This window comes from Toxotes jaculatrix, chromosome 13 (genome assembly GCF_017976425.1).
Source record: "Toxotes jaculatrix isolate fToxJac2 chromosome 13, fToxJac2.pri, whole genome shotgun sequence".
NCBI lineage: Eukaryota > Metazoa > Chordata > Actinopteri > Toxotidae > Toxotes > Toxotes jaculatrix.
The window spans coordinates 10,850,067-10,878,040 of NC_054406.1; the positions used below are offsets into that span (position 1 = coordinate 10,850,067).

The window sequence follows — 27,974 nt, forward strand, 5'->3', positions numbered from 1 at the left end:
CCGGCTGTCGCTCTCTGTGAACCGTTGGTGCTCTTCGCTCATACCGGAGAGATTAACAGCAGAGGGACACTGATCAGTCTGACTCCATGTAGCTGTGTGACTCTAAAACACTAAAAGGCAAAATTTCTCTTTCGTTTCTTTCTTTTCAAGTTATGTGGCTAAAATGATGTGAGGATGGCCAAGCGACCGGGGACTGACGACGGGATGCTGACTTCGCCGACCATTCTCCGGGATTTCGCCGCGGATTTGAACACCGGGGATATGAACGTGGACTGCAGCGACGGAGCCGAGGAGGTCTCCTTGGAAGAAATCCTGACTCTGTACAGCCAACCGATAAACGAGGAACAGGCGTGGGCAGTTTGCTATCAGTGCTGTCGGACTTTAGCGCAGAGGCATCGGAGGAAAAGCTCCAAGTCTGACGGTGCCTCAGCTGTCGACTACCCGAGGAGGATTGAGGGACCCGGGGATGTCAGGATCGGGAGAGACGGGACTGTCAAACTGCGCTTTGAAGACAGCACAGGTAAAAACGAACCGAGCCCGGCCCGGTGTCGGGATTCACTCAAACGTGTGTCTGCTTAGAGTAAACCACAAAGACTCCTGTCTCAACAGGCTGCCGACAGTGAAGCGTTTTTCCTTCGCATCAGTCACAGGCCAAGCGAATGGAGCATCCCTACAAAGAGGCCATATTGTTGTGGCTGTCTGCTTCCAGCCATGTGGTGAATTTGTTTACAGACGCCCGATGCGGTTGTTAATAATACATCAAGGATCACCACATAGCTTCTGGGAATCGTAAAGACCAAGGACGCCGTATTATCAATTATAAATAGACGGGGATTGTTATCACAACAAAATATGGCATTTACATTATAAACATGATTAAAAATGATTGCTTGATTCAAACGGGCGTGTTAGCAGGGCTTTTTCAGAATGGCTGCTTCGGCCCTGGGTCTGAAACTATGCTCCTGCAGCGGTCAGTTAGCCTCAGTAAACAATGAACCATGTGATGGATTCAAACTGCAGGGCACCTTGGGAGCTGAACTGAGCAGAGCTGTATAGCCAGAATCAAGGCTACAGTGAAACAAACTGGTACAGAGCCAAAAATACAGATGACTCATATTGCTGCTCACAGACCCATTATTTGTGTTGTGACATTTAGATAAAGGCACAGATTAGTGTTGGGGGAATAAGGTGCAGTGATGCAGTAGGTGGGAGCAGGTGTTTGAAGTGGGCTGAGAGAGATGTTAAACACAAGGAAAACACATTCTAATATAGTTTGATAAATATATATAGATGAATGTTAGAGTGCACATAGGCTGCATACATGTCCACCTTGATCATTTACCTCAGAGCTGAAATGACGAATTGATCAGTCAAATGACAGGAGATTAATCAACAGCAATTTTGATAATCGTTTACAGTTTATTTCTTAAGTAAGTGTTTCACTGGTCAGGCCTAATAAACTTGCAAGAATGGACAGGAATAGGCTGTTAATGGACAATATCAAGTGATTCCAGTCCATCTGACTTGGATCTGCTGTCTTTTAATACTGTCAGGCATAGAAGTACTCCTGGGTTCTGAGCTGAAAGCAACCAAATACTTCAAAAACTACCACTGCTCCAGGGTTTCAGAGACCATCTGGTGAATCTGGTGTAAAATAGTCCCAGATTTGAAAACCAACAGGGCTCTGCGTCCTGAGAACAAGAACTGAGACTGTGCAATGTATTATTATTATTATTTTTAAAGCACATTCTTTATTCAAAGGAGATTCTTTCAAGGATCGTTCTAGTACACTAGTTCAGGTGTGTAGAGAGATGTACATTATGTCTCAAATGCCAGTAACCTTTTAACTGCATTCCATTAATATGTGAGAGATAAAGTTGGGTGTGGGAGGAGGAGGAGGTGTGGCTGTCAGCAGGGCCTCAGGCACAGAGGTTATGTCCTCTCTCTCCTGGGAACCTATTAGCAACATTTCTTCTTATTTTCTCCTCGCCTGTTTTATTTCTTCCCCCCACCTCTCTCGTGAGCTGACCCCTCAGCCAAAGTCTCCTTCATCTCGGTGTATTAGGCTAACCAGAAGTGTTTGCTTTGTGTCAAAATTACGCTTCCAGTATAAACAGATTCAGTCAGTGCTGCTGAGTGTCTTGGCATGGACAAAAATAGAACAAACGTGATGATTAGATGCACAGACTTTAAAAGTCTGACTGCAGATGAGTTTGGAGATTATGGGGAGAGTCCTTTGCTGCTCCTCTGGCTAGTTGCTGAGGTATTTTGGGACAGCTTGGCCCTGTCCTGATTCTTATTAGGCCTGGCGATGAGAGAGATGTGAGACTTATTAAGCCTTCAGTAGCTCAGCGGCTAGTTTAAGAGGTTACTAACCCGGCAGAAAATCAATGCTTATGCAACCTACGTATGGCCTGCACATGAGTCAGTGATAAGGTGGCATGATTTGGCCAACACCCAGATCACCAACACTGAGCTCTGCAGCCTCTCGGACTGAGATCACCCCGTGTAAGGATGTCTAGAGCCACACACTGCTGCTGCTGTGGGCAGCTATCAAGCAATCTCAGCAAACAAGCATGTGTTTATTTTTGTGTTGCATGGCTAACAGAATCAGACTAATAAGCAGCACAGAGTCCAAGTCAAGTCTTATTCTAGTCTCAGTTGATGCAAGATACACACTGCTCCTGCTGCAGTCGGATCAATTCACATGAAGCATGGAGCATATCAGAGAATATATTCACTCCCACTCCACGTTGCCCGAAGGAGGGCCGAGTCTGAGTGGTGCATCAAGATGAAACTTGTTTACCCCAAGATTTTCAATGATTCATACTTACAGTAGAGCTTTTTTGTTGATTTGGTGCATGCATTCATTCCTCTGCCAAGAAGGCTATGTTTTGACCTATGTCTGTTTGTTGGTTTGCTTGTTTGTTTGTTTGTCAGCAGGACTAAGCAAAAAGTAGTGAACTGATTTGCTCCAAACTTGGTGGAGGGATGTGGCACGGGCCTGGGAAGAACCCATTTAATTTTGGTGTGGATCTGGTGAAAGGGGCTAATCTAGGAATCACTTTCTTTAACATTGTGAGATAAGGCATTTTTCGCCTTGGTAGCGGTATGCGCTTTACTGAGTGCCACAGTTGTTTATTAGATTGGAGACCTGAGATGGATAAAAGATAAAACTTTTGCCATTTTTATCTGGTAAAAAAAAAAGTTCAATCTACCTATCTGTATTCCGTTCTCAGTGAAACTCTTTTAGCCACACAGACGCTGATTTTTCTTTGAACAGCATAGTCAGGGTGACACTGTTCACTGCTCCAAATATGCCCCCTGCGATTTACTTGCCCTAAGAGAGACGAGCTCCCTGGCCAAGCTGGCTCTCCTTTGGCTTGGACAAACAGAGGACTTAGTGTTTGCAAGATCAACGTTGGTGGATGAGCGTTTATTTATGTTTTTGTTTTCTTCTGCTTGTGAGCTGTAATTTATAGTGGCCTCTACAGAATAGAGCTACACTATGGAGCAAGTATTTTTCTATCAATGGATCTTTAAGCTCTGTGTAAGGAATTTCGTGAAATTGGAAATTACTCAATCACTACCTTATCTGGTGGAATTTAAACTGAAGTGGCACATCTGACTAAAGTGTCTCATTGATATGAGATGACCTAATCTTACACTCTGGACTGGTGTGAAAGTCTGCAGATCTATTGCTGTGTTCGTACTTTCACCCCTGACGTCACTTGTTTGTGATTACTTATTGAATGTTAAAATAAATCCAGTAGGACAAGTGTAATATTTAATTGTTCAGTGTAGGAAAGAGATTACTCCTGTCTGTTTTGTCTCTACAAAAATCTTACCTGACAAGTGTGTCGAAAAGCCACGACCAGACCAGTCGCTTTTACGAGTTTTACATCTTTGTTTTATTTGTTACATCTTTTGTCCAATAAGGGAAAGAGAAAGTGTTGTCTTTCCCATCCACCTACGTTCTTGTAATTCTCCATATTTTTAAGAACGGGGTTATAGGTTATTGTAAAGACTAATGGACCATTCAGCCTCAGATGCAGTGACTTCTGGAGAGGTCACAGTCAAGGTTGAGGTATTGCTTTCTTGATTTTGACTTTCTATTTTGAGAGAGGTTTTCCATGGTAATGGATACAGAGCAATGGTTAGATGTCACCCCCCCTCTCTCCAGCCCACAGTGGCAGGTTTTGACACTTCTAGTTTGCCTCAGGCAGGGTGCAGCGACTGCACAGAAAACATAATCATTTATTCAATTGCTTGTTTTGCAGTCATCTGTAGTGCTGTAACAAAGTAGTCCAGCTTTTCATCTCCCCCTGTGTGGCTACATTTAGCCTCCACACTCACTGCAGGCACATGAGTTAAATATTTTATGTCCTGTAACACTGTGTGTTTCTTTTTTGTCTGTTCACTTAAAGATGTCTTGTGTAGCTGTACAGTACAAGCACATAAATAATTCAGAGAGTGTGTTTGCCTTGTTGACTGACTTACCAATAACTAATTGCACACTTAATAATCCTATTGTTTTGTTTATGAGTGTGAATAATAACCTTCCTCTCTGTCCTGTCGTTACAGATAAATACAGATCGGCCCCCACGTCATCATTAGAGGTGAGTTTCACATTAGTCGCCTTGACATCTGTTTTACAAAATGAATTTTTCCTTTTCAGGGAGTGCTGGTAGAGCAGTTTTGCAGGTTTTCAATTAACCACGGCCCAGCAGTTTTATTGTGCTCAAGCTAGAATATGCTGTTTTTGTTTTTTTTGTTTTTTTTCAGTTGAACGTTTGGGTAATACACTCATCAGCTTTCTTTTCACTCCACAGCTGTTATGCATTGTTTAGTTCACTAATCATGTCAACACAGACCAAACTATTTGAGAATCTGTTCTCACAGCTTGCCCCCCATTGATGCTATTAGTGAGCAGTTATACCACAGATAGGGTGGTGTGGCCTTGAGAAACCTTTTATCCATAAAAAATTATTTTACCTGTTCAAATATAACAACATGCATTGCACCCATTCAGTTTTTTTTCCCAGACGTTGTGCTCTGACCTGTGATGCACTAAACAAGAGAGTGGGAGTGAGCTGTGTACAAATGGCACTCTCTACTTTGCTCTGTAGTAATTGTGCGTGCTGCATTCTAGTGCCGAAAAGCACTTTAAAAGAGGGCACGTCTTTGTCCGTCTTCTCTTTTTGTTCATGAATGCATTACTTTTTTTTTTTTTAATTATTATTATACACTCAAAACCACGTGAGGAGGACATGTGGCCAGTGTCTGTTTGGCCAAGCAAGACACACAGTGTAAGGTTGGGAGGAGACGACTCTTTCAAAGCCTAATTACACAGAGAGTCTAATTACACAGAGAGTCCTCTAACAACTCTGAGCAGTCAGATCATCCTTGTAGTTCTTGTAGTTCATGTGATCACAGGCATGCACCGTATGTGTGTGTTTTTGCGTGGAATTCCTTTGCCTCAGCTGACAGTCAGGACATGGGTGAAATCTCACGGCTGAACTGTGGCTACTCAGCCTGGCAGAGCTCACCACTGAATCCCTGTAGTAAAAATGCAAAGCATAGTTGTTTTCTCTTCTCATACATTAACCTTCACTCACCACCTTCTGCTGCTGACAGTACCTTTGCTGCTGTAGTTGATGCTGAAATGCTACTCACTTGCTTATATTGTATTACTATAAACAGGGTGTGTTTGTCCTTGTTGGTTACTGGAAAGAACATCTTGCACAATTGTTATTTGAGTGCATCAGCGTGACAGTCCCACACAGTGGAGCGTGTGGCTAAACCTTGAGGACACACCTTGTTTTTAAAAAAGCATTTATTATTTTTTTTAGTCTCATTGATTGATGTGTTGCTTAAACACAGGTACAATCGCCTTGTGCTTGTTTTTTTAAAATCAGTTTTTAAGCCATGCAAAAACAATGACAATGTGGATGGCAACCTCTGTCTGTCGTTTTGTCCACCACTTTGGTCCAGACTGAAATATGATGGATGAATTGACATATAATTTTAGATAGACCTTCATGGTCCACAGAGGATGAATCCTACTGACGCTGATGACCCCTGACTTTTCCTCTAGTGCCTCCATGACATTGACAGTTTTGGATTTTAGGGAAATATCCCGAGAACTATTTTCATTTCTCACCAAATAAAAAAACATTAGTCTCAGCTGTACCGTTGTTTAGTGCTAATTAGCAAAGATTACCTAATGATTATTTTCATTATCAGCTAATCAAATGTTATTATTTTCTCAATGAATTGATTGTTTTGTTCATAAAAATGTCAGAAAATCGTGACAGATGTGATTTACAATTTCCAACAGCCCAATGAAATGTCTTTCAATGTCTTGTTTTGTCCAACCAAGAACTGTTTACTGTCATGTACAACAAAGAAATGCATCAAATATCCTTATCTCAGAACCAACAAATGTCTGGTTAAAAATAATTATTCAATTATCAAAATAGTTTGTGCTTAATTTTCTGTCGATTGATGAATCGATTTATAAACTGCAGCTTTAGTTAAAATATATGGATAAAATGTTGGATTTTAGGTTCTTTTTTTGTACTTAATGTCATTTTGTGTTCTCAGGGGCTGTTTACATGAACTAGAACTGCAAATTTGACCTGATGCTTTTCCGTGACCTGGTTCCATTCAGATCCTCTGTGGAAATTGAACACACGCAGCCACACACACACACAAACACAGTGCTGCCATTTTAAGCGATAATTCACAGCAATCCTTTCACATTTTGGCCATCATCCTGTGTCCCTAGTGTTTTGGCCTTAAGTGTTTGTGTGTCAGTTCCTTGTGTAAGTGAGTCAGCCAACTAGCCGGCTAGCCCAGTACCACGCTCTCATACCTCTGCTTCTACACACTTGAGTCTTTTGGAGCTAATCACTGGCTTGTATAGAGCTGACCCACTTTCCTTCACTTACACCAAAGAACCTGTGTTAGAATAATCATCAGTGTCAAACAAGATACAGATTTGTTGCTTACATTAAATTTGGTCACGAGTTTGCTTTTTCGCTTGTGATGCTCTGCTGTCGACTTCAGGGTTAGTAGCAAAAATTTCTTACAGGGAAAGAATTTCTGCTAGACATACACCTTCTGTTGCAACCTACAGGACAAGCTTAACCCAGTTTGTCCTCAGTTGAAGATTAAGGTGAGATTAGTTGTAGTATCCTATTACAGGTTCTCCAGTTTGCCAGATCTGCTCAAGTCCTTGTAGCTCGATTTTGGGCCAAGACAATTAATTTGCCAACACCGTGGTAAGGTGCTGGCGAGGTAAAGCCTTGGCTTTTGAAATGGACCCTAATAGTTTCAGTTTTCAATGAGTCAGTCAGTAAGTGGCGCTTAATGCAAATAGTCTGCAAGTTTATTTTCTCATACTTCAAATAATACCGAGCCATTATACCCTTAGGTCGGAAGCGATGTTCTCTCACAGACATGTTCTATCTTGTTTTAAAGTAAAATTCCATATTCAGATGGGATCCTCTGTTCAACTCAGGTCAGACGTATTTAGATGTTTGGCTCAGACTGAGTAGAGTTGTGCTTATTTTTGCATGTCAGTAGTGTACAGTAGTGGCTTCTACGCTGCAGCTGGTTGAACAGGGGCTGCATGTGTTGGCATGTGAGGCTTCTGCATCTTGTGTGTGTGTATGTGTGTGTGTGCGTAGGGACTATGTGTCTCGCAACAGTCACTGGAGGCTATGAGCTCTGTCTCTACAAAGACTGGCTCTCACTCTTGTCAGCTCTGACATCAGGCTGCACATTTTGAGAGGAGGAAAGAGAGAAGTTTCATGTAGTTTTTTTTTTGTGTCAGATTTGTTTTTTGGGTCAATTGTATGCATGCTTGTTTGTAAATTCAGCCTCTTAGTTCAGACACAGTACCCTGGAGTGACTGAGTGGCGCCCAGTTTGATGCCTGACATGTACCAGTGACCTCATTATGTTACATCCTGCTTTTATCCTGATCAATTAATTGATTTTTGTGACACTGACAGCGTCATTTTAAAAACATCCGTGCAGCTCATATTACAGTCTCAGAGGTTATATTTCTGTCTACGTGGGGATATTCACAGCAAAGACAAAGCCAGAGGAATCCAATTTATTGAAAAGTCTTAAATATTTCTGTCAGTGTATTCTATTTATGTCCACAACAGATGAAATCTATTCCTCATTTTTTCTCTTCCAGTCAGGCCTGAGAAATGAATCAAGTTTCCTCCTCAGCCTGCCAGCTTTGTGAAGTTATCAGTTCTTTTACCACAGATGCTTTACAGTAGCTGCTAAAATGTCCTGGTTGGTTTTTGGAATGAGACAAATGGGTTTTGTGTAAAGGAGCCAGATTTTTCTCCTCAGTCATAAAAGCTGTCTATCAGATTTGTGTGGTGTTCAGCACCACTGTGGGGGATTCGGACAGCGTTTTAGGTCAAACTCATTAGGAGGAACTTGGCTATTTTGCAGCTGATGAATAATGGCTGTAGAGAAATAAACTAGACTTTGTAGGTTTGTCCTTTTGGGAGGATGTTTCTGGCACATACAAGAAAGACTGTGTGCACCATGTGTTTCTAAGAATGCGTACCCCTGAAAACCAATTGTTCACAGTATCACATGTTCTCAGTGTTTGTGGAGCAGCCTGGTTTTGAGTTTTGAATTCTCTCAGTCTTACCTGCATCTTTCAGCTTTAGTGCCTATATTGTCAGAGGTGGTTCATTGATCCAGAGGGACATTTCCTCATTCCTCAACAATTTCCAGCTGACTTCACAGACAAATGCAAATGTGACAGTTTTTGACCACGAAGGAGCATGAAGAGATTTTGACCGTGAAGAGACATGAAAGAGCAGCATCATGTTCCGTCGCACTATGAGCCATGACAGTGATGCTGCAGACCGGAGGAGGCAGAGCATCCGCTCCCGCAGTGGAAGGCCCCTAGATTTAGCTCTGGTTATGTAACTGTCTGTGTTGTGATGGCTTTGCTCTACTACTGCAGCAAACGCTGAAGGCTGCTTATCTGACTGCTTTGTGAACTCAGATGACTGCAAAGGCAAGAGTGTGATCGTGTTAGCTCCGACCCAAAAATTATGTCAGACCAGTTTCAATAGTATGAATGAATACAGGCTTTTCCTTTCAAATAAACAGTATTATTACTTTTATATTTGTGTTATATGTCTGAAAAGCAAGGCTAGAAAAGTGTTCCAGTTTTCATGGAGCTCATACTTTTTACAGTAGTACTTCAGTACTGCTTCTCTCCCAGTCCTGCACAAGCTTAAACAGTAAATTAAATCTTAAGCTGCCTGTAATAATGCCAGACATATACTTCAGCTTGTCAACTGATATGAATGGACAGAAAAATAATAACAGTCAAATAGTGGAAAATAAGGAGTAGTTGTATATTTCCGTTTAAATTAATCTAGATACAAGACTGAACAGCACATAAGCCTGTTTTTTCCTTTCTCATGTGCTTGTGTGAGTGTTAATGGTGCTGTTTAACACAAACAACTCATTCTTATCCCATCTGCGTACTGGTTGACTCATTGGTTCTTCCCCCATCATGGGTACTCCTCTTGTTCTATTTGATCAGCCAGTGTGTACAGCTCAGAATATATTCTTCAGCCTAGTCTTGTGTTTTAGGATTATTTGTCTTTTCAATTTTCCGCATATGAATTAAACCCAGATCTTATCAGAGCTTTTCTTATTTACAGAAGGCTCAGTGAGGGGAAAATTATAAAAGTAATAAGTAAAACATGTAGTGCACTTCATTTATTTAACTAGGGGTTAGCTGCTTTGAGAAAGAATCACTTTTCCAGACAAGCTCTGACCAAGAAAGCAGCACAGACAGTAAAACTCACCCAGACAGTAGCACACAGCCTTAAGGCCTCGAGCCACACGCGTTGTCGCCTCACCATGGAAAGCATTTATACTCATGAGTGACCAAACTTGCTGGTTTGCTCCTGTGAGATTTTTGGCCTGGGAGGAGACCAAACAGATGTTCTTAATTATGTGTCCCTGGTTATTTTGTTTGGTCATCAAAAGGCCAGTGTTTAAGTGAACAGCTTGACCCATTTTAACTGGTTAAGTGGGAAAAAAAACCCCTCTGCTCTTAATTTTGTTGAGCTTCCAAATAGGTCCACTTTAAGCTTGAGGATTTTCTTTCCATATTCATTTGTATGATTAATATGCAGCATTTGAAGTCTTACTATTACATCATTTACTTGCTATTCTGTACTAGTTGTGCTGATGGGAAACTAGCTCTGGCTATGATGTTCAAGATTTGACATGACCACATCCGTTCCTTCAGGAGACAAAGGTTATTCATGAGTAAAAAATTCTCTTCGTATTCGTCACTGATTTTCAAGATGCTGCCTCTGACACTGGCCTTCGCGGAAAAAGGAAATTCTTTAGCATAAAACAAGTCATTGTTGGAAAACTGCATTTCTTACCTCGGGCGATGACGTACTGCAAACACTTAATATCTTTTATTTGTTTGTGGAGTGTGAGAAAGGATTCTGAGGGAGCCTGGAGACTTTTCTGAATGGACGTAAAAGATTCACGTTCATGAGGATGTTAATAGAATTCACACACAGTTTCTGAACTTTGTGTATTTAGTAAACTGGAAAGTCTGTCTCAGCACTGAAACTAAATTTATTCTCACTGGTACTATTTTGTTTTTTTTTCTTTGACGCCCAAATGACTCATCCTGCAATGTTTCCTAAGAAGCATTTGAAGATGTAGGCGATTTCATGTGATCGCCTGTGGTTGACTTAAGACACTACTGGTGGTGTTTCATCCTCTGTGGCATGTTTCCGCCTATCCAGATTGGTGCCTGGTTCCAGTTCGTGATTCACTCCCAAACAACCCAACAGTGGGTTTTCTGGCTGTCTTTCCCAACTCTTTATCCGAATACTTGTCCCCCCTCCTTCCTCCTCCTTGCTGCTCCTCTGCTTTGCCTCCTTGCCTCATTCCTCTGAGTCACAAGCATTTATTTGAGATTATGATGTCCAATTGGAAAATCAGGCTCCAAGTTTTCCTCTTTCCTGTTTTGCCCCTCAGTCAGCCTGGGTACTGTCTGCCAAAACTCAAGATGCCTCTTCCCCATCCCTTATGTCATAAACTCATATGAGACTTAATGTCATTCTTTGAAAGAAGGAGCTGAATGAAGTCGTAAAGTTACCGGGTGGAGTTATCCAGCCTTTAGCTGTATATATTGTTTTTGCCATTTATCTCTGGATTTAACTGCAAATTTGGAAAATTGAGTCCAAGCTGTCACTGTTTTTGCTCTGGAGTGCCTGAACCATGGACGATACAAACCAGATTATTGTCTGATTTCATTAATGATATACCGAACAGTGAGCTTTTCTGTGCTAGCTACTGTTGAACCACCGGACAGTTAATTATTACAAGCCATTTCTGTGTTGGCAGGGAAATTGGATTTAAACAATAACTGGCTAAATCTACCCATGCCTTGCCAGTATAGCAAATGCTCCTCATTTGGAAATCTAGAGTAATGCAACTACTTAAATTGGACATGGATACAAGAGGATTTTCCACACTTCATTACTGGTGTTAGAGTACTATACGTGCTCCAACACACAGTAAACCTTTGCAGGCCATGAATGAGACCCCTTGTGCTGCCTGTCACTCTAGCATTACCTACTATCTCCGCCCATTACAGTGCATGTTGTCCTACACATGGATTATAAGGTTACATAATAAGACACTAAGGAATAGGATATTTATTTTAGCCCTGGAACAGGATTATCAGCTGCACACAGAGATGGTTGATAATTCATAACAGTATGACACCATAAAACTGATCTCTGCCCAGAAAAAACAGGATCAATAAAGTAGTCTTGGGAAAGTTATGAATTGCTTCTGTTACTTTCATTGTATTGGTATTTTAAGTACTGATATTTGTATTCAGAATAGTGATGAGTCAGAATAGTGATCCACGTAAAACTGATAGTTTTCTTTAAAACTTGAATTGCCCCCAGGGGACAAATAAAGTTCTTTAATTGATTGATTGATTGATTGATTGATTGATTGATTGATAGATAGTTCAGGGTTTGTCTATAAGCAAATATAACCGATACCAGCTTAAACCGGAAAAACTTTGTATCTTCCCTGTGTAACGAAAGCAGGTTTACAGGTTTGGTAATATTTTAATTGTTAGGTCAAACTGAGGGACTAACTATTCCTTTGGGGATTGAGAAAATTCTTCTTCTTAAGCTTCATAAACCATTTAAAAATTGACTGGATTCTCTGGAAAAGCGTCGTCACAAACCTGAAAACAGGGCTGTTTTTATTAGCTCATGAAAAACTGACAAAATCCATAGGAAACATTTTAACGAGGCCAGTTCAGACATGAGGGCGGCGCTTCGGCTCCTTGTCATGTCAGTGTTGTAATGATTTTTCGTCTCGGTTGCTGAAGTCATTGAGCCCAAATATGCTCAGTCAACACCCTTCCCCTCTGAGAGCTACACTCCCAGACTCCACAGTCAGGTCCTGGCACCAAACCCCAAGCATAGCCAGCCACACCAGCTTCACCCACAGCAACAGTTTTGTTTCTTTTTTTTTTTTTTTTTGGGCGCCTCCCTTTTTCAACAATGTGGCTCCATTCCTTTCTGCATAAGAACACACTGTAAAATAATGAGTCACAGTATGCAGAATAATGTTGGCGCTCCTAGCTGATCATTTCATTACCTTAACAAAGCTATTTTTTTAAAAAGCATTGAGGTGTTATTTGTTGCCACTACATACAATAATGCAGTCATGTAGAAAGACTTACTGCTTATTGAACATTTGCTGGAATTAGTGTTAGTCGTGACGAATAAAGTCAGCTGGAGTATAAGACCAGTGCCCATTGCAAAAACATTGCCCTGTTTTGTGGGCATGCTCTAATGTGCTCTGTAATAACACTGGAACCTGTTGCACATTGCAAACACAGAAACTTTAGTCCATCATTGTGAGCGAGCAAACCACAGAGCAGCACAAACAAATACAGAGCAGCCAGCAGTTTCTGTTAAGGATATCCACAGATCCTGTGCAAACCTTGTAGCCACTGCAGCTGTTCAATGACACAACACTCTTGTTTGATATTACAGGAAGCAATGAAGCTCACTGCACAATGCATCTCTGGAAACTAACATGGATACAAGCTACGCTATATTTTCTTGCAAGCGATTGTGTCGATGCTGAAATGGCTGTCGAAATACAGTTACAAAAACGTTGAAAAGGTGTTTAAAGCTTAAAAAAAAAAAAAAGAAATAATAAAAGGCCCAAATGACCAATATGTTCACTAATTAACTAAGAGGTGACAGGTCTTAAAAACTGCTTTGGAAACATATTTCAAAGTAAGCTCTGATTGAAACCATTTTCTCTGTCCTAAAGATGTTTGAGGTTTCCAAATATTCTTTGCTGTCCCGTGTATTTTGCTCATATGAGAGCAGTGGTTTGATTAAGTTGTTAAGAGAGGACACATCAGTAACAGAGCCAACTGGACATGCCTCAGTGAAAGAACAACTTTGTCTCATAGTAGCCTGGTGGTAGTTTGTGACATGAAGATGAGTTGGAATAAGCTGCAAAAAAAAAAAGATGGGTCATACCCTGCTTATTAATGAGGGGAAGCAGTAATGAAATGAAATCATCCTTAATCATACCATTATTATCCAGATTATGGTAATAATCACGCTGTTTGGAGGAACACTGTGGCCTCGATTCACGTCTGGTTTGAGGACATGAACTGTCTTCTTGTCTGTTCAGGTGAATTGAGTTTGCTGTAAATAGAGTTGTTTATCTAACTACGACAGAGGTGCAATGAAATTGGGTTTGTTCCATGAGGATGTGCCGGTGTGCCATTAGTTATAAAGCAACAGGGGTCGAGAAAACATATGTAAAATGGAATGTCTGTCAGCTGGAGAGAACACAAACTTAACAGGGAGTAAACAAATATCATGAAACAGGACAAAAAAATGTACTGCCCTCGGTAAATTAGTTCTTCATGTTGGAATGAATAAATGTACTTGTCAAACTGTGACTATAAAAAGTAAAGCCAATCCTAAAACAGATTTTGTTCTCTTTAAACTCAGTTGAAAGGAACAATTTCAGCCTAGTACACAACAACAATCTACAACATCCCATTTGTCATTTGTCCCACAGGTTATCGACTCACTGGGTGTCATGATCTACAAAGCTCTGGACTATGGCCTCAAAGAAAACGAGGAACGGGAACTCAGCCCGCCGCTGGAGCGCCTGATCGACGTGATGACCAACAATGAAGAAACTGAGAGTGACCCCTGTCCTGATGAGGGCTACGAGGCCACCGAGGAGGAGGAGGATGAGTGTGAGGAAGAGGAGGAGGAGGAAGAGGAGGTTGTCTCTGCTACCACCACCGGCACAGTCAGCAGCATTCGCAGCTATCGAGACATCATCATGGTAGGTTGTTGGGTGCATTTTCACATCATTTTCCTTTACAGAGCAGTGCATCCACACATCATCATCACTCCTGCTCCAAACAAATTCCCCTGATTGGGGGCTGTCACACTGTAAATTCCCCAAGTAGCCTCTGAATATGAGACTGTTAATTATAGATGTGTAAACACACTGGTATTTGGGGAATAGGCTTAGAAACTTTCACAGCTTGTTCCCTCCATATAATGAACCCAGTGTAGAACACAAATGTTAGGTCTGTTTGCTGCTGGTGCAGGTCTAGCCCGGCCCCTAATTCCCCCAACAATCATTCTCTTGAGTTTAAACTGCAATATGTCGGTATGACATGGCTAGATTAGATAACTACGCATTCTGACCTCCTTCGCTCCTTGTACTCTGCTGTTCTGTCAGGCAGAGGTAGGTTGGGTCGATGAGGGTTCAGCGAGATGTGAAGCTGACTAAAGATGACAGGAGTTGTCAGTGAAGCATCTCACTTAGACAGGAATAGCTGGATGTCGAATGTGCTGAATAGGTTTTCCCAGTGCTTTAGTGAAAGGGAGTGAACCGAGGAGTGACTGCCTGAGCTGTCATCCTCTTAGCAAAGCTGTCAATCAGCGGTTTGGTTTGTAGTCTACCTGTTTTAACTGCTGACGATTGCTCACCAAATTTCACACACGAGGAGCCATCAGCCACAGTTTTGCCAAATTTTCTTTTGTAATACAAAATGTTTTCGTGCTTGATAAAGATAATTGTTTTCAGGAGAAACAATGGAAAGCACTGATACAGCTGGATTTTTATCAGGAAATACTCTCACTTCTCAGGTGTCATTTAACCTCTGAATTTCACCTAAGTGGCAAGGAACAAGACACTTTTGACTCAGACATTCCTGTGACAAGCCAAGCCCATCAGAAGAGCGCAAAAATATGTCATTCATCTGGTTTTCTCCTTTGTTTCGCTGCAGAGAATTTGAGCTCATCAATTACTCTGGCAGGCTGCCTTTATTATGTCTGTCTTTATTATCATTACAATCACAGTCAAATACCACAAGGGTCAGATCTTTAGGTAATGCATAGGTGATGCTAGTCAGGCAATGTTTGTGCTACTGGACAGTCAGGTCTATATATCTTTTTTGGCACACTAGTGGTATGGCTCTGTGAATGGCTATGTACAACTGGTCTAGACCAGTATGGTCCACAAGGCTTGCTTTAGCTATATGAGATTTCTGTATGCACCAGTATAGAGGATACTAATATGTGTACTTCATGTTGGTCATGTTTAATTAATGTTTATTCCATAAGTACCAGTATATCCACCTCTAACCCCCCATTCCTTCCTATTTCTCTTCTATAGCTATGTTCTTCCCACCTGCCCAGCCCATCAGACGCTCCCAGTCATTACCAGGCTGTGTGTCGTGCTCTCTATGCCGAGACCAGGGAACTGCGGACCTTTCTGGAAAAGATAAAGAGTGCCAAGGAGGTAGGAAACTCTAGCATCCGACATCTGCGAGTTATTGACAAATCTGGTGAGGATAAGTCACAGTCAGGCAGAAACACAAACGATTCCATCTGCTCGCCCACTTGAATCTTTCTTTTCTTTCACCCTGACAATTGATAATACTCTGACACATGAAGTGAAGAAATAACAGGTAACTCCTTCACTCACTTTGAATAATTGTCACTCATCCACATTTCAAAAGTTGGGTATTTTTGTTGGCCTATGAGTCACACTGACCCATTTGCACATCACAAATCTGTAAAGATGCGAAAGAAATTGAAAGTGATAGATAAGATTGTGTTTAAAGGTACAGCACAGGAAAAAAAATCATATGAGAAAGTACCAAACTCTCCTTGGAGTTTACCACTCTGCTTTGGTATGCGGATTTACCGTGTAGAATTCAGTTGGTTGAATTAGGATCTGTTAGACCGACACGATTTCTATAGCTGGGAAAAGAAAATACGAGTGGAGTCCAGAAACGACACAATAACAACGAAACAGCTCACATAGCGGTTATGGTCCAGAAGGATTGAGACTGCGTGCGTGTCCCTGTCTGACCCCCTCTGCTGAGAACTCAGCATCACTTAGACTATTAAGCAGGACTAAAATCTACATGGACATGATCTGGCACCAGTATGCTAGCTAACTGGCTGAGTAGTAGTCTGTAAATGGAATATTGGCACTGGAGTAATGGAGTATGTTTAATGAGGGATTCTCTGTGGAGTTTGTTATTGCAGTTTGTTTTCAGTAATTAATGGTATAAAATACAAACTGGGAGAAAGTCAGTGAATGATGTGGATATTTTGTGTGTACAGCTGTAATGTGTTTTTAAATTTGCACCAGAAATGTTGATAAAATACATAGTTTTTCATGAACAACCCTTCTAAGGAATTCATGTATAAGAAGTGTATCACAGAGCTTCTTATGTAATATATGGTTATAGAATTAAGTTTAACATTATTACCACAATTTAAGGAGCTTACAGGACGGGACCGCCAGGCTACAGGGGCCCCCTTGCACTTTCTGTAGCACTACATGTCACCGGATAATTTCTAATAAGTAACCATACACAGTACCACACATGTTTACGAATTAGGTGGATAGTCAGTAAGTCTTCCTTTCGCTTTCTCTTGCACTTGTCCTTGATAAATTTTGTCAGTGTTTCCAACTTTTTCTCCTTGGATTCCCCCATCTTTCCCCTCTAGTCTAGAAATACACTAAAACCCTCTTTTTTAAAGTTAAATTAAAGTTAAGTTAAATGTGTAAAGCGTAGATTAATTGGCAGCAGTAGCATTCAGAGATTAGAATAGAAAGATCATATCTGCAGAAAAAATATTTATGCTTAGGTAGAAGGAACGTGTTTGAGCATTAAACATGGGTGTGCATGAACAGATGTGAAGATAAGAGAAGCAGCTGCAGCTGTCAGCAGAGGACCCTTAAGGCTTTCTGTCTTTGAGCTGAAAGTCTGACTTTGATTAATATTAGTATTGATCTGAACTGAACTTGAGACAAGAGCCTTTTTAGTTTTAGATTATGAAAGATGAAGAATAGTTTGGCTGTGTCTGTAATTACAAAAAAACAAAAAACAAAAAAAAAAACCCTCCCTCAAACCAGTCTGGGCAGCTTCTTTGCCGTTCCTCAGCCAGCACTTATTCATGCGTTCAGTAAAAAACTAATTAAAAGAAAGGACAGTGTGTCAGCATAATTAAAATACACCCAGCAGAGTACTTGTTACTTGGCCAGGACTTGCACATGCAACTGACTTAGACTATGGAGAAACAAAAAGGGATACACATATCCAATATGTCAACAAGGTGCGTGATTGGACATTTAAAACAGTTACCTAGAACTTTCAATAACCAGGTTGTGCATCAAGGATTCAGCAGACATGCATTAATAGCAGTTATTAGTTGGCTATTGATGTCTTAGTTTTCCCTCTGGTAGACTGTCAATATATAATGAGATGGATATCGACACGCTCATGTAAACCAACATCCATCGATTAATTAACCAGACGGCTACGACAATATGGGCAGTTTGCCAATGGCCCTCATTTAGTCCCAGCTGTGAATGCACCAGTACACCAAGTTCACATCATGACCCCACTTTTTTCATGTTCTCTTTTCTTGATCAGAACCTTCGGAAGATGGAAGGTGAGACTCAGGGAGAACCGGTTAAAGACCTCAATGAGCTTCAAAATGCAGATTGGGTAAGAAGAATATCTACTTTACTACACCAGTCACCAATAGATTTAACAATGGGACCATGTGTTGGTCATTACATGATGTTTACGTGTGTGTTTTCCTAAAACAACTGCAACAAGTATCATTGTGATTCCCACTAGGCACAGTTCTGGGTGCAGGTGATGCGAGATCTACGAAATGGTGTCAAGTTGAAGAAGGTTCAGGAGCGACAGTACAACCCACTTCCCATTGAATACCAGCTCACACCCTATGAAATGCTGATGGACGACATCCGCTCCAAACGTTACAAACTTCGAAAAGTCATGGTGAGAATTTCACTAGCCTGCACGGGTCCACCATAAATTTCATTTCTGTGTTTATAACAAGCCAGGATTAAAATGTTACAATGATGTGTTTTAGTTTTTTATTTTTTTCAAAATCACAACTTATATCAAATTTAACAATGTCGTCTCAGGTGAATGGAGACATCCCTCCAAGGCTAAAGAAGAGCGCACATGAAATTATTCTCGAATTCATAAGATCACGACCTCCTCTCAACCCGGTGAGTAGTACCATGACATGGTGCCAGTAATCTGTCAGAGGATACTTTCATCACTGGTGCAATAGTAAGCCTTAGAGTTTCAGTATATACAGCATTCAGTGTATAATACTGATGTCTCATGTATTTCTGTCACAGGGAAATTTCAGTTTGTCAACACTCAGAGACTGACTCATATGCTAATCATCTACCAAATTTAACCATTGTGAAAACATTTAGTCAGTGCAATCAATATTTTGTCATCAGTTTTTTCTATTAGACACATAATGACATAATGACACATGCTTGTCCATCATCGCATTGTGGTATTGTTAGGCAAGTGATAAACACAATAGTTAGATGACAATAGTTAGATGTTTTATAACTGATTAATTCAGTTATAAAACATGCAGTCAAAACATGAGGAGGTGTGAGGAAGAGGAGGAACATCTCACTTTGGTCTCCATGGTGATGGCAGTCAAGCGCTCACTCCTGTGGTTGTCATGGCAGGTCTCAGCCCGTAAACTGAAACCCCACCCTCCCCGACCCCGGAGCCTCCACGAGCGACTGCTGGAGGACATCAAAGCTGAAAGGAAGCTGAGGCCGGTCTCACCGGACATGATCCGCAGAAGCCGTCTGGGTGAGACACTGACACGGACATGATGATGTTTATACCCTTGCATACATTCACAAATGACAAACACTCTCCTGGAAAGAACTGTATACAAATTCTAATTCAAATTATTGTACTTTTTGTTGAATCTGAAGAAATACCTCAGTTCTTTCTAATCTGGCTTGAGCGCGGCTGTTAACTTCATGCATGGCTGCTCTTTATGAACCTCCACTCAGGACAAAAACCATTAACCACGACTTAATCATTCTAAACCGCATCCATCATGATTACTCTAACAGCCTTCTTCCCACTTTGATCTGTTCACTTAATCAGACGTGTCATAGTGTTTAAACAAGGATGACTGTGTCTGCAGCCGAGAGCCTTCAGTTGTTTGCTAAACCTGCACTGCTAACTGTTGCTAACTGAAACTGTTGCTTTTACTGACACGTGTTGTTGGACTGATGCTTCTCAGGTTTTAACTTCATTTCTGTCAGTATAACTTTATGTAATGCTGCCTTTTGTGATTTTCTTTTCTTTGCAGTGCATAAGAGGTCATTTGGTATGTGGCGGTCGTAATTGGCCAAATTGGAGATAATGTTTCAAAGCATTGAAAGCTTTAATCAGATAAAAACAGCAAATATTTTTCCAGTCAGTACCATACAGTGCCTCTAAACAGTACACACAAGACTCCTTTTGTTGTGGGGCTTTAGGAGGGTAACATGCAGCAGTTGTTACATAATCACATGTATAGGAGGTCGTACAGTTTCTCTTAATCGTTTTCTGAAAAGCTGAGATTATAAAGAGTATATTATTTTTAGGAACAGTCTATTTGGTGAATATGTTTTTAGAATCTTGGGTGATTCATTGACTTCACCATCCATTTTAACTCTCTTGGATTTCTTTTTCTCCTCTTTGTCTCCATTACCTTTTTTTTTTTTCCAAACGTGGGCATATCTCTCAGTCATGCGACCTCTTAGCATGTCTTACAGTTTTGACTCATCAGGTAAAGTTAAACGTCACCTATTGTGTTCCTGTTTTTGTTCCTTGTGTTTCATTCCAGGCTATTTTTAGGGTTTAGCTCTCGCTTCTCCCCTGATTTGAACACACACACCTTGTTTTTTTTATTTCATGCTTGTGCTGTAGAAATATTGTGTGTACGACACACTACTGTCACTTACTGGCTGTTTTGATACTCACACCTGCTCCAAGAAAAGATGGATCAGTACATAGAAGCTTAATCACAGATCTCAGACTGTGTGTAACGGTCATTTTGGTGTTTACTCAAAGGTTTTTTAAATTGGGTAATATCAGGGGCTGCCTAGAGGAAAAGCATAAACATACTGCTGTGACTATCTGTGGTTTAGGCATAGCCATTGAGCCAAAGCCGGTAGGGTGAGATTACAGATCGTCAATCTCTCTCTTTGCAGCCAGTCTGCCCTGCTTCTCACCCTAATCCCCTCTCACTGTGGAATATGAAAAATTACATAACGCTGGTGTCAGCATCCCACCTCAGAAAAATAGTTGAATGGCAGATGATAGTCTGAATGTCGCACTGCAGTTCACAGGACAACCATAATCCAGATGGACATACGGGAATAATCTTTTTTTTTTTTTTCTTTTTGTGCTGTGGCTCATCATTTTTCTCTGCTCACCTGGCACTTCCCTTCACTTCCCTCACCCGCTGTGCTTTCCAGCTGTGCACAAAGCATCTATGTGTGAATGTAGCCCCTCAGTTCACACCTGGTCTGACAGATGCTTGTGGCTGTCCCGCCCTCCCTGTGGTACCAGTCTGTTGTTAGGGATGGAAAATATCTATGTATGCGGTCCTGCTGAAGGCTGTATTCTCTTAACTCCTTTACAGGCGCAGGGAAAAGCATCAGCACCCCTCAGGACTTGTTCCGAAGCTCAGGTAAAGCCTGCGTTAGTGGTGCGACCTGTTATTTTGGCTTTTTGGCCTTTATAACAAAATTCACTGGAAATACAGGATTGTCAGTCTGGTTTGCTTCATTTAGCCAAAATGAGGAGAAAATCGGTAACATTAGCAGGTGGAGTTGCAAGTTGTCTTGCTCAACATGTGGTCTGTGTATACAGACTCTCTGCCATCATGCAGTTATAAAACAAAGACACCCATAGTTTACACAGGAAGCATGATCACCAGCTGTTAAGATAAGGAGACAGCTCATGACAATTTATGATTCACTTGTGGAACCAAAACCAGGTTCAGTTTGTCAGGACCTGTTATCCGCTCCTCTCGACTGACTGTTCTATCTTTGACCCACAGACACTCCTGATGCACCCAGGAAGTTGGCAGTCAGCACCCAGTCTCTGGCCAGTGGCACCGTGGGATCCAGTCAAGGTGGAGTTCAGCCACTTAGCCAGAGGAAGAGGCTGCTCAGGGCGCCCACGCTGGCCGAGCTGGACAGCTCAGAATCTGATGTAAGATGTTGGCTGTGCTCATGAGATGATGGTCTCCTTAATGGGACGATTTCTTTATTACGTGCTTTGAGAGGGGAAGTCTAATCGGTTTAATTGCATAGTAAAGGTCATATTCTGATTTAGCTACTTGAAAAATATTGATGCAGTATCTGCAGTGTAACAAAAGTATCCCTGTTTCTACAAGAAGAAAATCCAACCTGTATTTAAGCCTTTTCAAAGGCATTGCTGAAATGATTTCAGAGACAACCAGCTTGTTAATATTTCTTTTGAAAACTGGACTGGATTTTTTTTGCTATGAAATATTCAAATGTGCAATCTGATGCAGTCAGTATCTCATGGCTAAATATGCGTGATCTTCTGTGTGACAGGAGGAGCCCACGCGGAGCAGCTCCAGTATGTCCACGTCTTTGATGGAGGACACGTCACCGGAGTCCGTCATAGGGAAGAAGGGTAAGAGATCACCTTGAACATACTGTAACGTATTCTGCTTTTGCCAGATCCAAAGATCATTTTAATTCCTCTTTCTTTGTCACATGTCTCTCCAGCTCCTCCCAAGTTCCTGCCTATGTCCGCCACCCCGCAGCCAGACAAACGTCAGTCTCCGCAGAGACGACACTCTATCGAGAAGGAGGCCCCCACCAGTGTCCGCCCCTTCGTACCTCCATCCAAACAAAGCTCCAAGTCTTTGGTACGTTAGCTGTGGTGACCTATTTCTATTGGATTAACCATCAAGGACTTAACGAATGAATGAATGAATGATGCCCCTAAGTTTCGTAACAGATCTTCAGCCTCCCACACTCCATCACAGACATAACTGATTTTACAGCATCTGTCACAAATACACTCACATTAGATAATTAAAGTACAGTCTGAACAGTAATAAAATACAACTATACACAGCAGAATGTATATGGATACTGAAAAGCGTTTGTGAGTTGCAGAGTTTGGTTATAAACATGGACATCACATGTAATTGGAATGAATGCAGCCCATTACTGCGGCTACATCTACCAACAACACTGGACGTACAATATGTCTGTTGAATTTACTCCCGTCCTGTGACTGGTCATTTGTTTGCCATGAGGTCACTGGTTCTCTGACTAACTCTGTGCCGGTCGTATGATTCTAGTGAGGTTGATGGATGTAATTGAAACCACAGGACAGGCCGCTGTATGAAGAGGGTTTAGATGGAACTGGTTCTTTTTCACCGCTTGCTGATTTAATGGCAGACCTCTGGCTCCACACCAGAGGCCCCATTTACAACCGAAAGTCATCACATCACAAGAATTCGCTGAAATCACTGGAGGACAACTGTTCTCTTGATATTTTAAAATTTCACACTATACTTTCAAAGAATCTCCTACTTGTAATGAGTGAATATTTCTCTTGCATTGCTATTTTCAAAACCAGATCCGGAGAAAAGTAAGTGTTGTGCACCACTGATCATATGTCATTCTTTAACTTTATTACTCTGATATTGCTGACGATTCATTTTAAAACGTCCTGTTTTGCCTCTTAAAAATAATTACATTTATTTGTGAGAACAAAAGAACAAAGAAGTCAAAAGATACCATTATAGTTTTGTAGTCATACTTTTCTTGATAAAGTCAAAGAGCACATTCTTTCTTTTTTTTTTTTTTTGGTACAAGCACATGCTCAAGCATGCTTCGCCTATCACGTAGATATCAGGATTTGAGCTTCTCTAGTAGATGTAAAACAGTAAGATCTTTGTTGCAGCTCCCCTCCCCTTGTGGTACTCATACTATATCTCATTAATATGTTTACACTGGTTGGCTGTCTTGTCTCAAAGACTTACTTTGAATCATTTTCTATTTCATATAATGCTGCAGCTTACGGCGGATCCCAGCGCCAAGGTAACTTGGTCAAAATCTATCCATCTCCATCCATTTTTTTTCTGTTATAGCATTATTATTTTAGAAATGTAGCAACACTAAGAAGGACACAGGTTAGGGGGGAAAAAAGGAGAGAAGATTTTGGGGACGGCTAGCAGGGATGTGTCAATTGTTCTTCTCCAATAGCAGACACCAGCTGTGATCCACGGTGTCCACAAAGGAGCAGCAAAAAATGAAATCACAAGATGAAAGCTTCTATCTCAGTGAACTCTTTTCCTTTTGAGATGGACGCTGTCAGATGATTTTTCAATCATGAGACTCGCTGTTATGAAGTCCGGCTGTTATGAAGTCCGGCTATTATGAAGTCTGGCTGTTACGAAATTAAATTTCATGCCACAAATGAGAAATGAAATAACAGTTAAAGGGATGAGCTCATGCAGGGAGAGAGTTTATGAAATCATGTATGAACTCTAATGCCGATGTTTGGGACTCCTGTAAATAATGATGCCAAGTGCAGTCTGCCAAAAATGTCCTCTAATAAGGAGTTCTTGTATTAAGTTTTATGATGTGTATTGTATGTGATTAGCTTGGAATAGAAGGTCCTGCTTCTCTTTGAATGTCCTGTTCCCTCTGTCTGCTGGTCAGGTGGAAGCTGCCAGTGGTGCTCAGGGCACGGTATGTCACTGTTACTGCATATTGTCAAATTGCATCATCAGAAACTCATAACACTGTGTGGGGAAACTGGCCAAAATAGCATATAATTCAACACCTTGTGTGACCTTGTGTCATGACCATTTGTGTGAACAAGAGATCCCTGGGTTACTGAATAATAGCACTGGGAAGGTTATAAGGAAAATATTTACAGCAGAAGCTAACATTTTCTGATCCTATCTAACTAAGTGTAAATGATTAGTAAAAGTAAAGTTCCTTGAATAATTTCTACTTCTGTGGAGTTTGACTTTTTGTGACTTAAGCTTTTAAGCTGAGACAAATGTTGAAAATGTAGCAGAGGCTCCCGGCTATGTCACCAATTTCCAGCTTGCAGCATGGTGGGGATCCACTTGCTTGGCTGGGTGGAAATAATGGTTGTAAAACATTCATTTGTATGGAAAAACATTCATGGTATGGTTGGAGTTCTACTGAGTTACCTTAGAAGTAAATACAAAAATCACCAAGTTAACTTGGGTGACTCCTAAATTTAGAAATGCAGTTGAGTCTGCTCTTTGTGTATTTTTAACATGGACCTGTGGTCAGGAATTAAATTAAATAGAATGATTGAATAAAGGAAGCTGATTCCCAGAAGCTGTGGAACACCAACTTGGCGGATGTGTTACATCACCAGGATGCTTTGTATTTCTGTTTGTTGTCACGCTGTCATGTCAGCATCCTTTATGTAAGGGACTGTTCTCACCCTCACCACCTCATTGCATGTTTGGTCTCTTGGTTAAGTGGTGTGCAGTGGGTGCTTGTCTTTTGTGGGATTCACTGTGACTGTATTCCCTGGTTTTTGCATTTAGCTTCACTCACATGGTGTTAGTCTCTCTGGCAGCAGATGTCATCACCTCTTGCTTGGGGTTGTCCGTTTACTGATCTGTGAACGTTTAGTGGTCTGATGAATCTCTTTCTTCCAGGAGGAGTTCTGCTACCCGGTCGAGTGTCTGGCTCTGACGGTGGAGGAGGTGATGCACATCAGACAGGTTCTTGTCAAAGCTGAGTTGGAGAAGTTTCAGCAGTACAAAGACATCTACAACGCCCTCAAGAAAGGAAAGGTAGAAATAAAAAACAACCTGCAGAATTTTGTCTTAAGTAAGGCTGATATTTTCTGACTTATTTATCCGATACCTTTTATCTCACCTCATTATTTCCTCTCTAGCTTTGCTTTTCATGTCGGACCAAGAGATTCTCCCTCTTTACCTGGTCCTACACCTGTCAGTTCTGCAAAAGGTAAAATAAATCACGTTTACTTGAAACACTCAAATGAAGTGCAGCAGCTATTCAGTAATATCTAACTTGATGGTTAATTTTTATCTTCCCCAGGCCCGTGTGTTCCCAGTGCTCTAAAAAGGTAGGAGGCTGTTGACTATCTGTGTATGTTATTGACACTCTTGACATCTGTTAGCTGATCCACGAAAACGGTCAGGTTTTCTATAAATACTGAACAAGTGGTTTTCATCATTTTGTGTATCCTTGTACCTCAGATGCGGCTGCCATCTAAGCCTTATTCCACCTTGCCCATCTACTCATTGGGCCCCAGTGCTATGGCTAAAGAAGAAGCAGGTGGGGTGTCTGCCCCAGCAGAGCCTGAAAAGCAGCCGTTTGGGTCTGGACACAGCCGACACAGCCTACGCAGAAGCGTTTACAAGTATGTTACTCCCATTTTGTTTTATATACTGAGAAGATATGGTAAAGATGTTGTGCTTTGCTGGGTTAGTTTAGTCATTATTTCTCTCTGTCTCATCAGGTTGTCCAAGCACGGCAGCAGTAGCAGCAAAGATGGCCGGTCACAGGACGAGCCAGAGCTGCCAAAGGAGCTGACAGAGGACTGGGTCACCATGGAGGTTTGTGTAGACTGCAAAAAGTTCATCACAGAGATCATCTCCTCCAGCAGGCGCAGCCTATGTGTGGCCACAAAGCGTGCCCGTCTCAATCGCAAAACCCAATCCTTCTACATGTCATCGTCGAACTCGATCAACTTCAGGCCCTCAGAGCGCACCATCAATGAGGTGTAGAAAGTAGGACCGCCCTGTGCACTTTTGTTCACGCTGAGCTTATTCGCTCAAAAAAAAAAAATTTAAAAATAATAAATCCCCTCCCAGTCTAGTTTTGACATGGACTGATGTACTGGCAGTTTATGTAAATGGTGATTTTCAAAAAATCAGCGGCCATGAAGCCAGTCCATCCCACCCCCAAAGGTTGTAAAGGTTCTTATACTTTACCCCCTCTCAGGAAAAGTTGGCATGCTATGATTCGCCATGACTAGTCAGGTCTCTGAAGTAGCTGCCAGATAATAAAGGAGAGCCATGTTTCTGTCTGTGGCAGTGGGATATATTGAGCTGCTGATATTGCTATGGTAAACCAGGTAAGAGAATGTATATTTGACGTAAGAGTGGGTTCAGATGGTAAGGAAAGCCAAAAGTTGCAATGATTTCGTGTAAATAGTATCAAGGCCCAACCCTAATCTTAGCTATCAAGATGTTTTCCAGTTCCTGTTTACTTTGAGAACTCAGGAAGAACAACCGATTGTCTTTTTGACAGAAATGCACTGTAGATCCTCCTGTCAGGTCTGCTGGGGTAAATCTCAGCCACTCTCCTGCCCCTCCTTTATTCTTCCAGCAACAATTATGCCAAATGTTACATCATTCATTTTATAGCCAGTTTAAATGCATATTTACTGTTATTACATAACATGTTGAGGGGGGAGAAAAGTCAGTTTATTTTTCTGGGTGGGGTTTAGTGTTTAGTTATAATGTATATTCAATTCTGTGCCTGGTGCCAAAATGTAATTTTTTTTTCTTTGAATGCCTTTGTAGGACCTATTGTACATATGTGTGATAAACTCGATGGGGGACATTTTAGGGGTAATCCGAAGCTTGGTTTCTTGCCCTTCCATGTTCCAAGCTGGGCAGTAGAAGCACAGAAATGTGGGTTATGAATGTGTACATGCTGTATATCTTAATTGTTCAAAATTTAAATTTAATATAAAAAACCTAACTAAGTAGAAGTATAATTTTGCCATGTTTTAAGATTTCTGCCTCTGGAGTTTCTTTATTTGAAATTCTCCTCTGAGACCTTTATTATTAGTGTTATTATGTTTGTGTCAGTGTAATAGTAAAATTTTATTTCTATTGTATAGTTTATGAACTCCTCAGTGTTAAGATACTCCTCTAAATCGCACTTTTATCAGACCAATTTATTGTTTATGTTGTTTTCTTTTTCATAATTAATAATAATAATTAAAATCTTTTGTTTCCCATCTCTTGGGGGTCCATAGTGCCATTTCCCGGGGTTCCTCATGAATGAAAATGTGTGTGAATGCCTTCAGATTGTTTTTAAGGAAGAATAATGGCTTAAACAAAACAAAACACTCCACTGAATTGAATGTAGGCATTTTTAAGTGTATAACTTTAATTGAATATATTTTATGAACATTTTACCCTTTACAAAACATAGTCTCACTCACATACACATGTACATACACACATAAACATCTTACATTCATTTAGTGTGTTGTGTGACAGTTGTTACCAAATGAACGCAAAGTCTAACCAGCCTGTCAAAGGATGCCATGTTCCAATGAAATAATACATCTGACCAGTTTTATTTTGGACCTCTGTAAGGAATGTGTGCATGCTGTACTGTGATCTGTTTGTTTTTATCAAAGAAATTATAATAAAATCACCATGATTCTTACTTTTG

At 41.0% G+C, this 27,974-nt stretch overlaps 1 protein-coding gene across 5 annotated transcripts; it reads left to right on the forward strand.

Moving 5' to 3' along the window:
* The first annotated feature begins 15 nt into the window (after positions 1-15).
* Positions 16-27,974, forward strand: spire1a (spire-type actin nucleation factor 1a). 5 transcript variants are annotated; one of them, XM_041052931.1, is made up of 19 exons: positions 17-520; positions 4,585-4,619; positions 14,172-14,447; positions 15,792-15,917; positions 18,070-18,144; positions 18,280-18,444; positions 18,594-18,680; positions 19,167-19,296; positions 21,131-21,178; positions 21,551-21,705; positions 22,074-22,155; positions 22,251-22,393; positions 23,556-23,579; positions 24,204-24,233; positions 25,190-25,327; positions 25,432-25,502; positions 25,596-25,623; positions 25,757-25,920; positions 26,020-27,974. In XM_041052931.1, exons 1-19 carry the CDS (start codon positions 175-177, stop codon positions 26,285-26,287), a joined length of 2,391 nt encoding a protein of 796 aa, XP_040908865.1. In that variant the 5' UTR covers positions 17-174; the 3' UTR covers positions 26,288-27,974. The 5 variants fall into 5 exon arrangements, with proteins under 5 accessions (XP_040908867.1, XP_040908869.1, XP_040908865.1 ...); XM_041052933.1 differs by lacking the exon at positions 21,131-21,178 and having other exon boundaries at positions 16-520; XM_041052932.1 differs by lacking the exon at positions 23,556-23,579.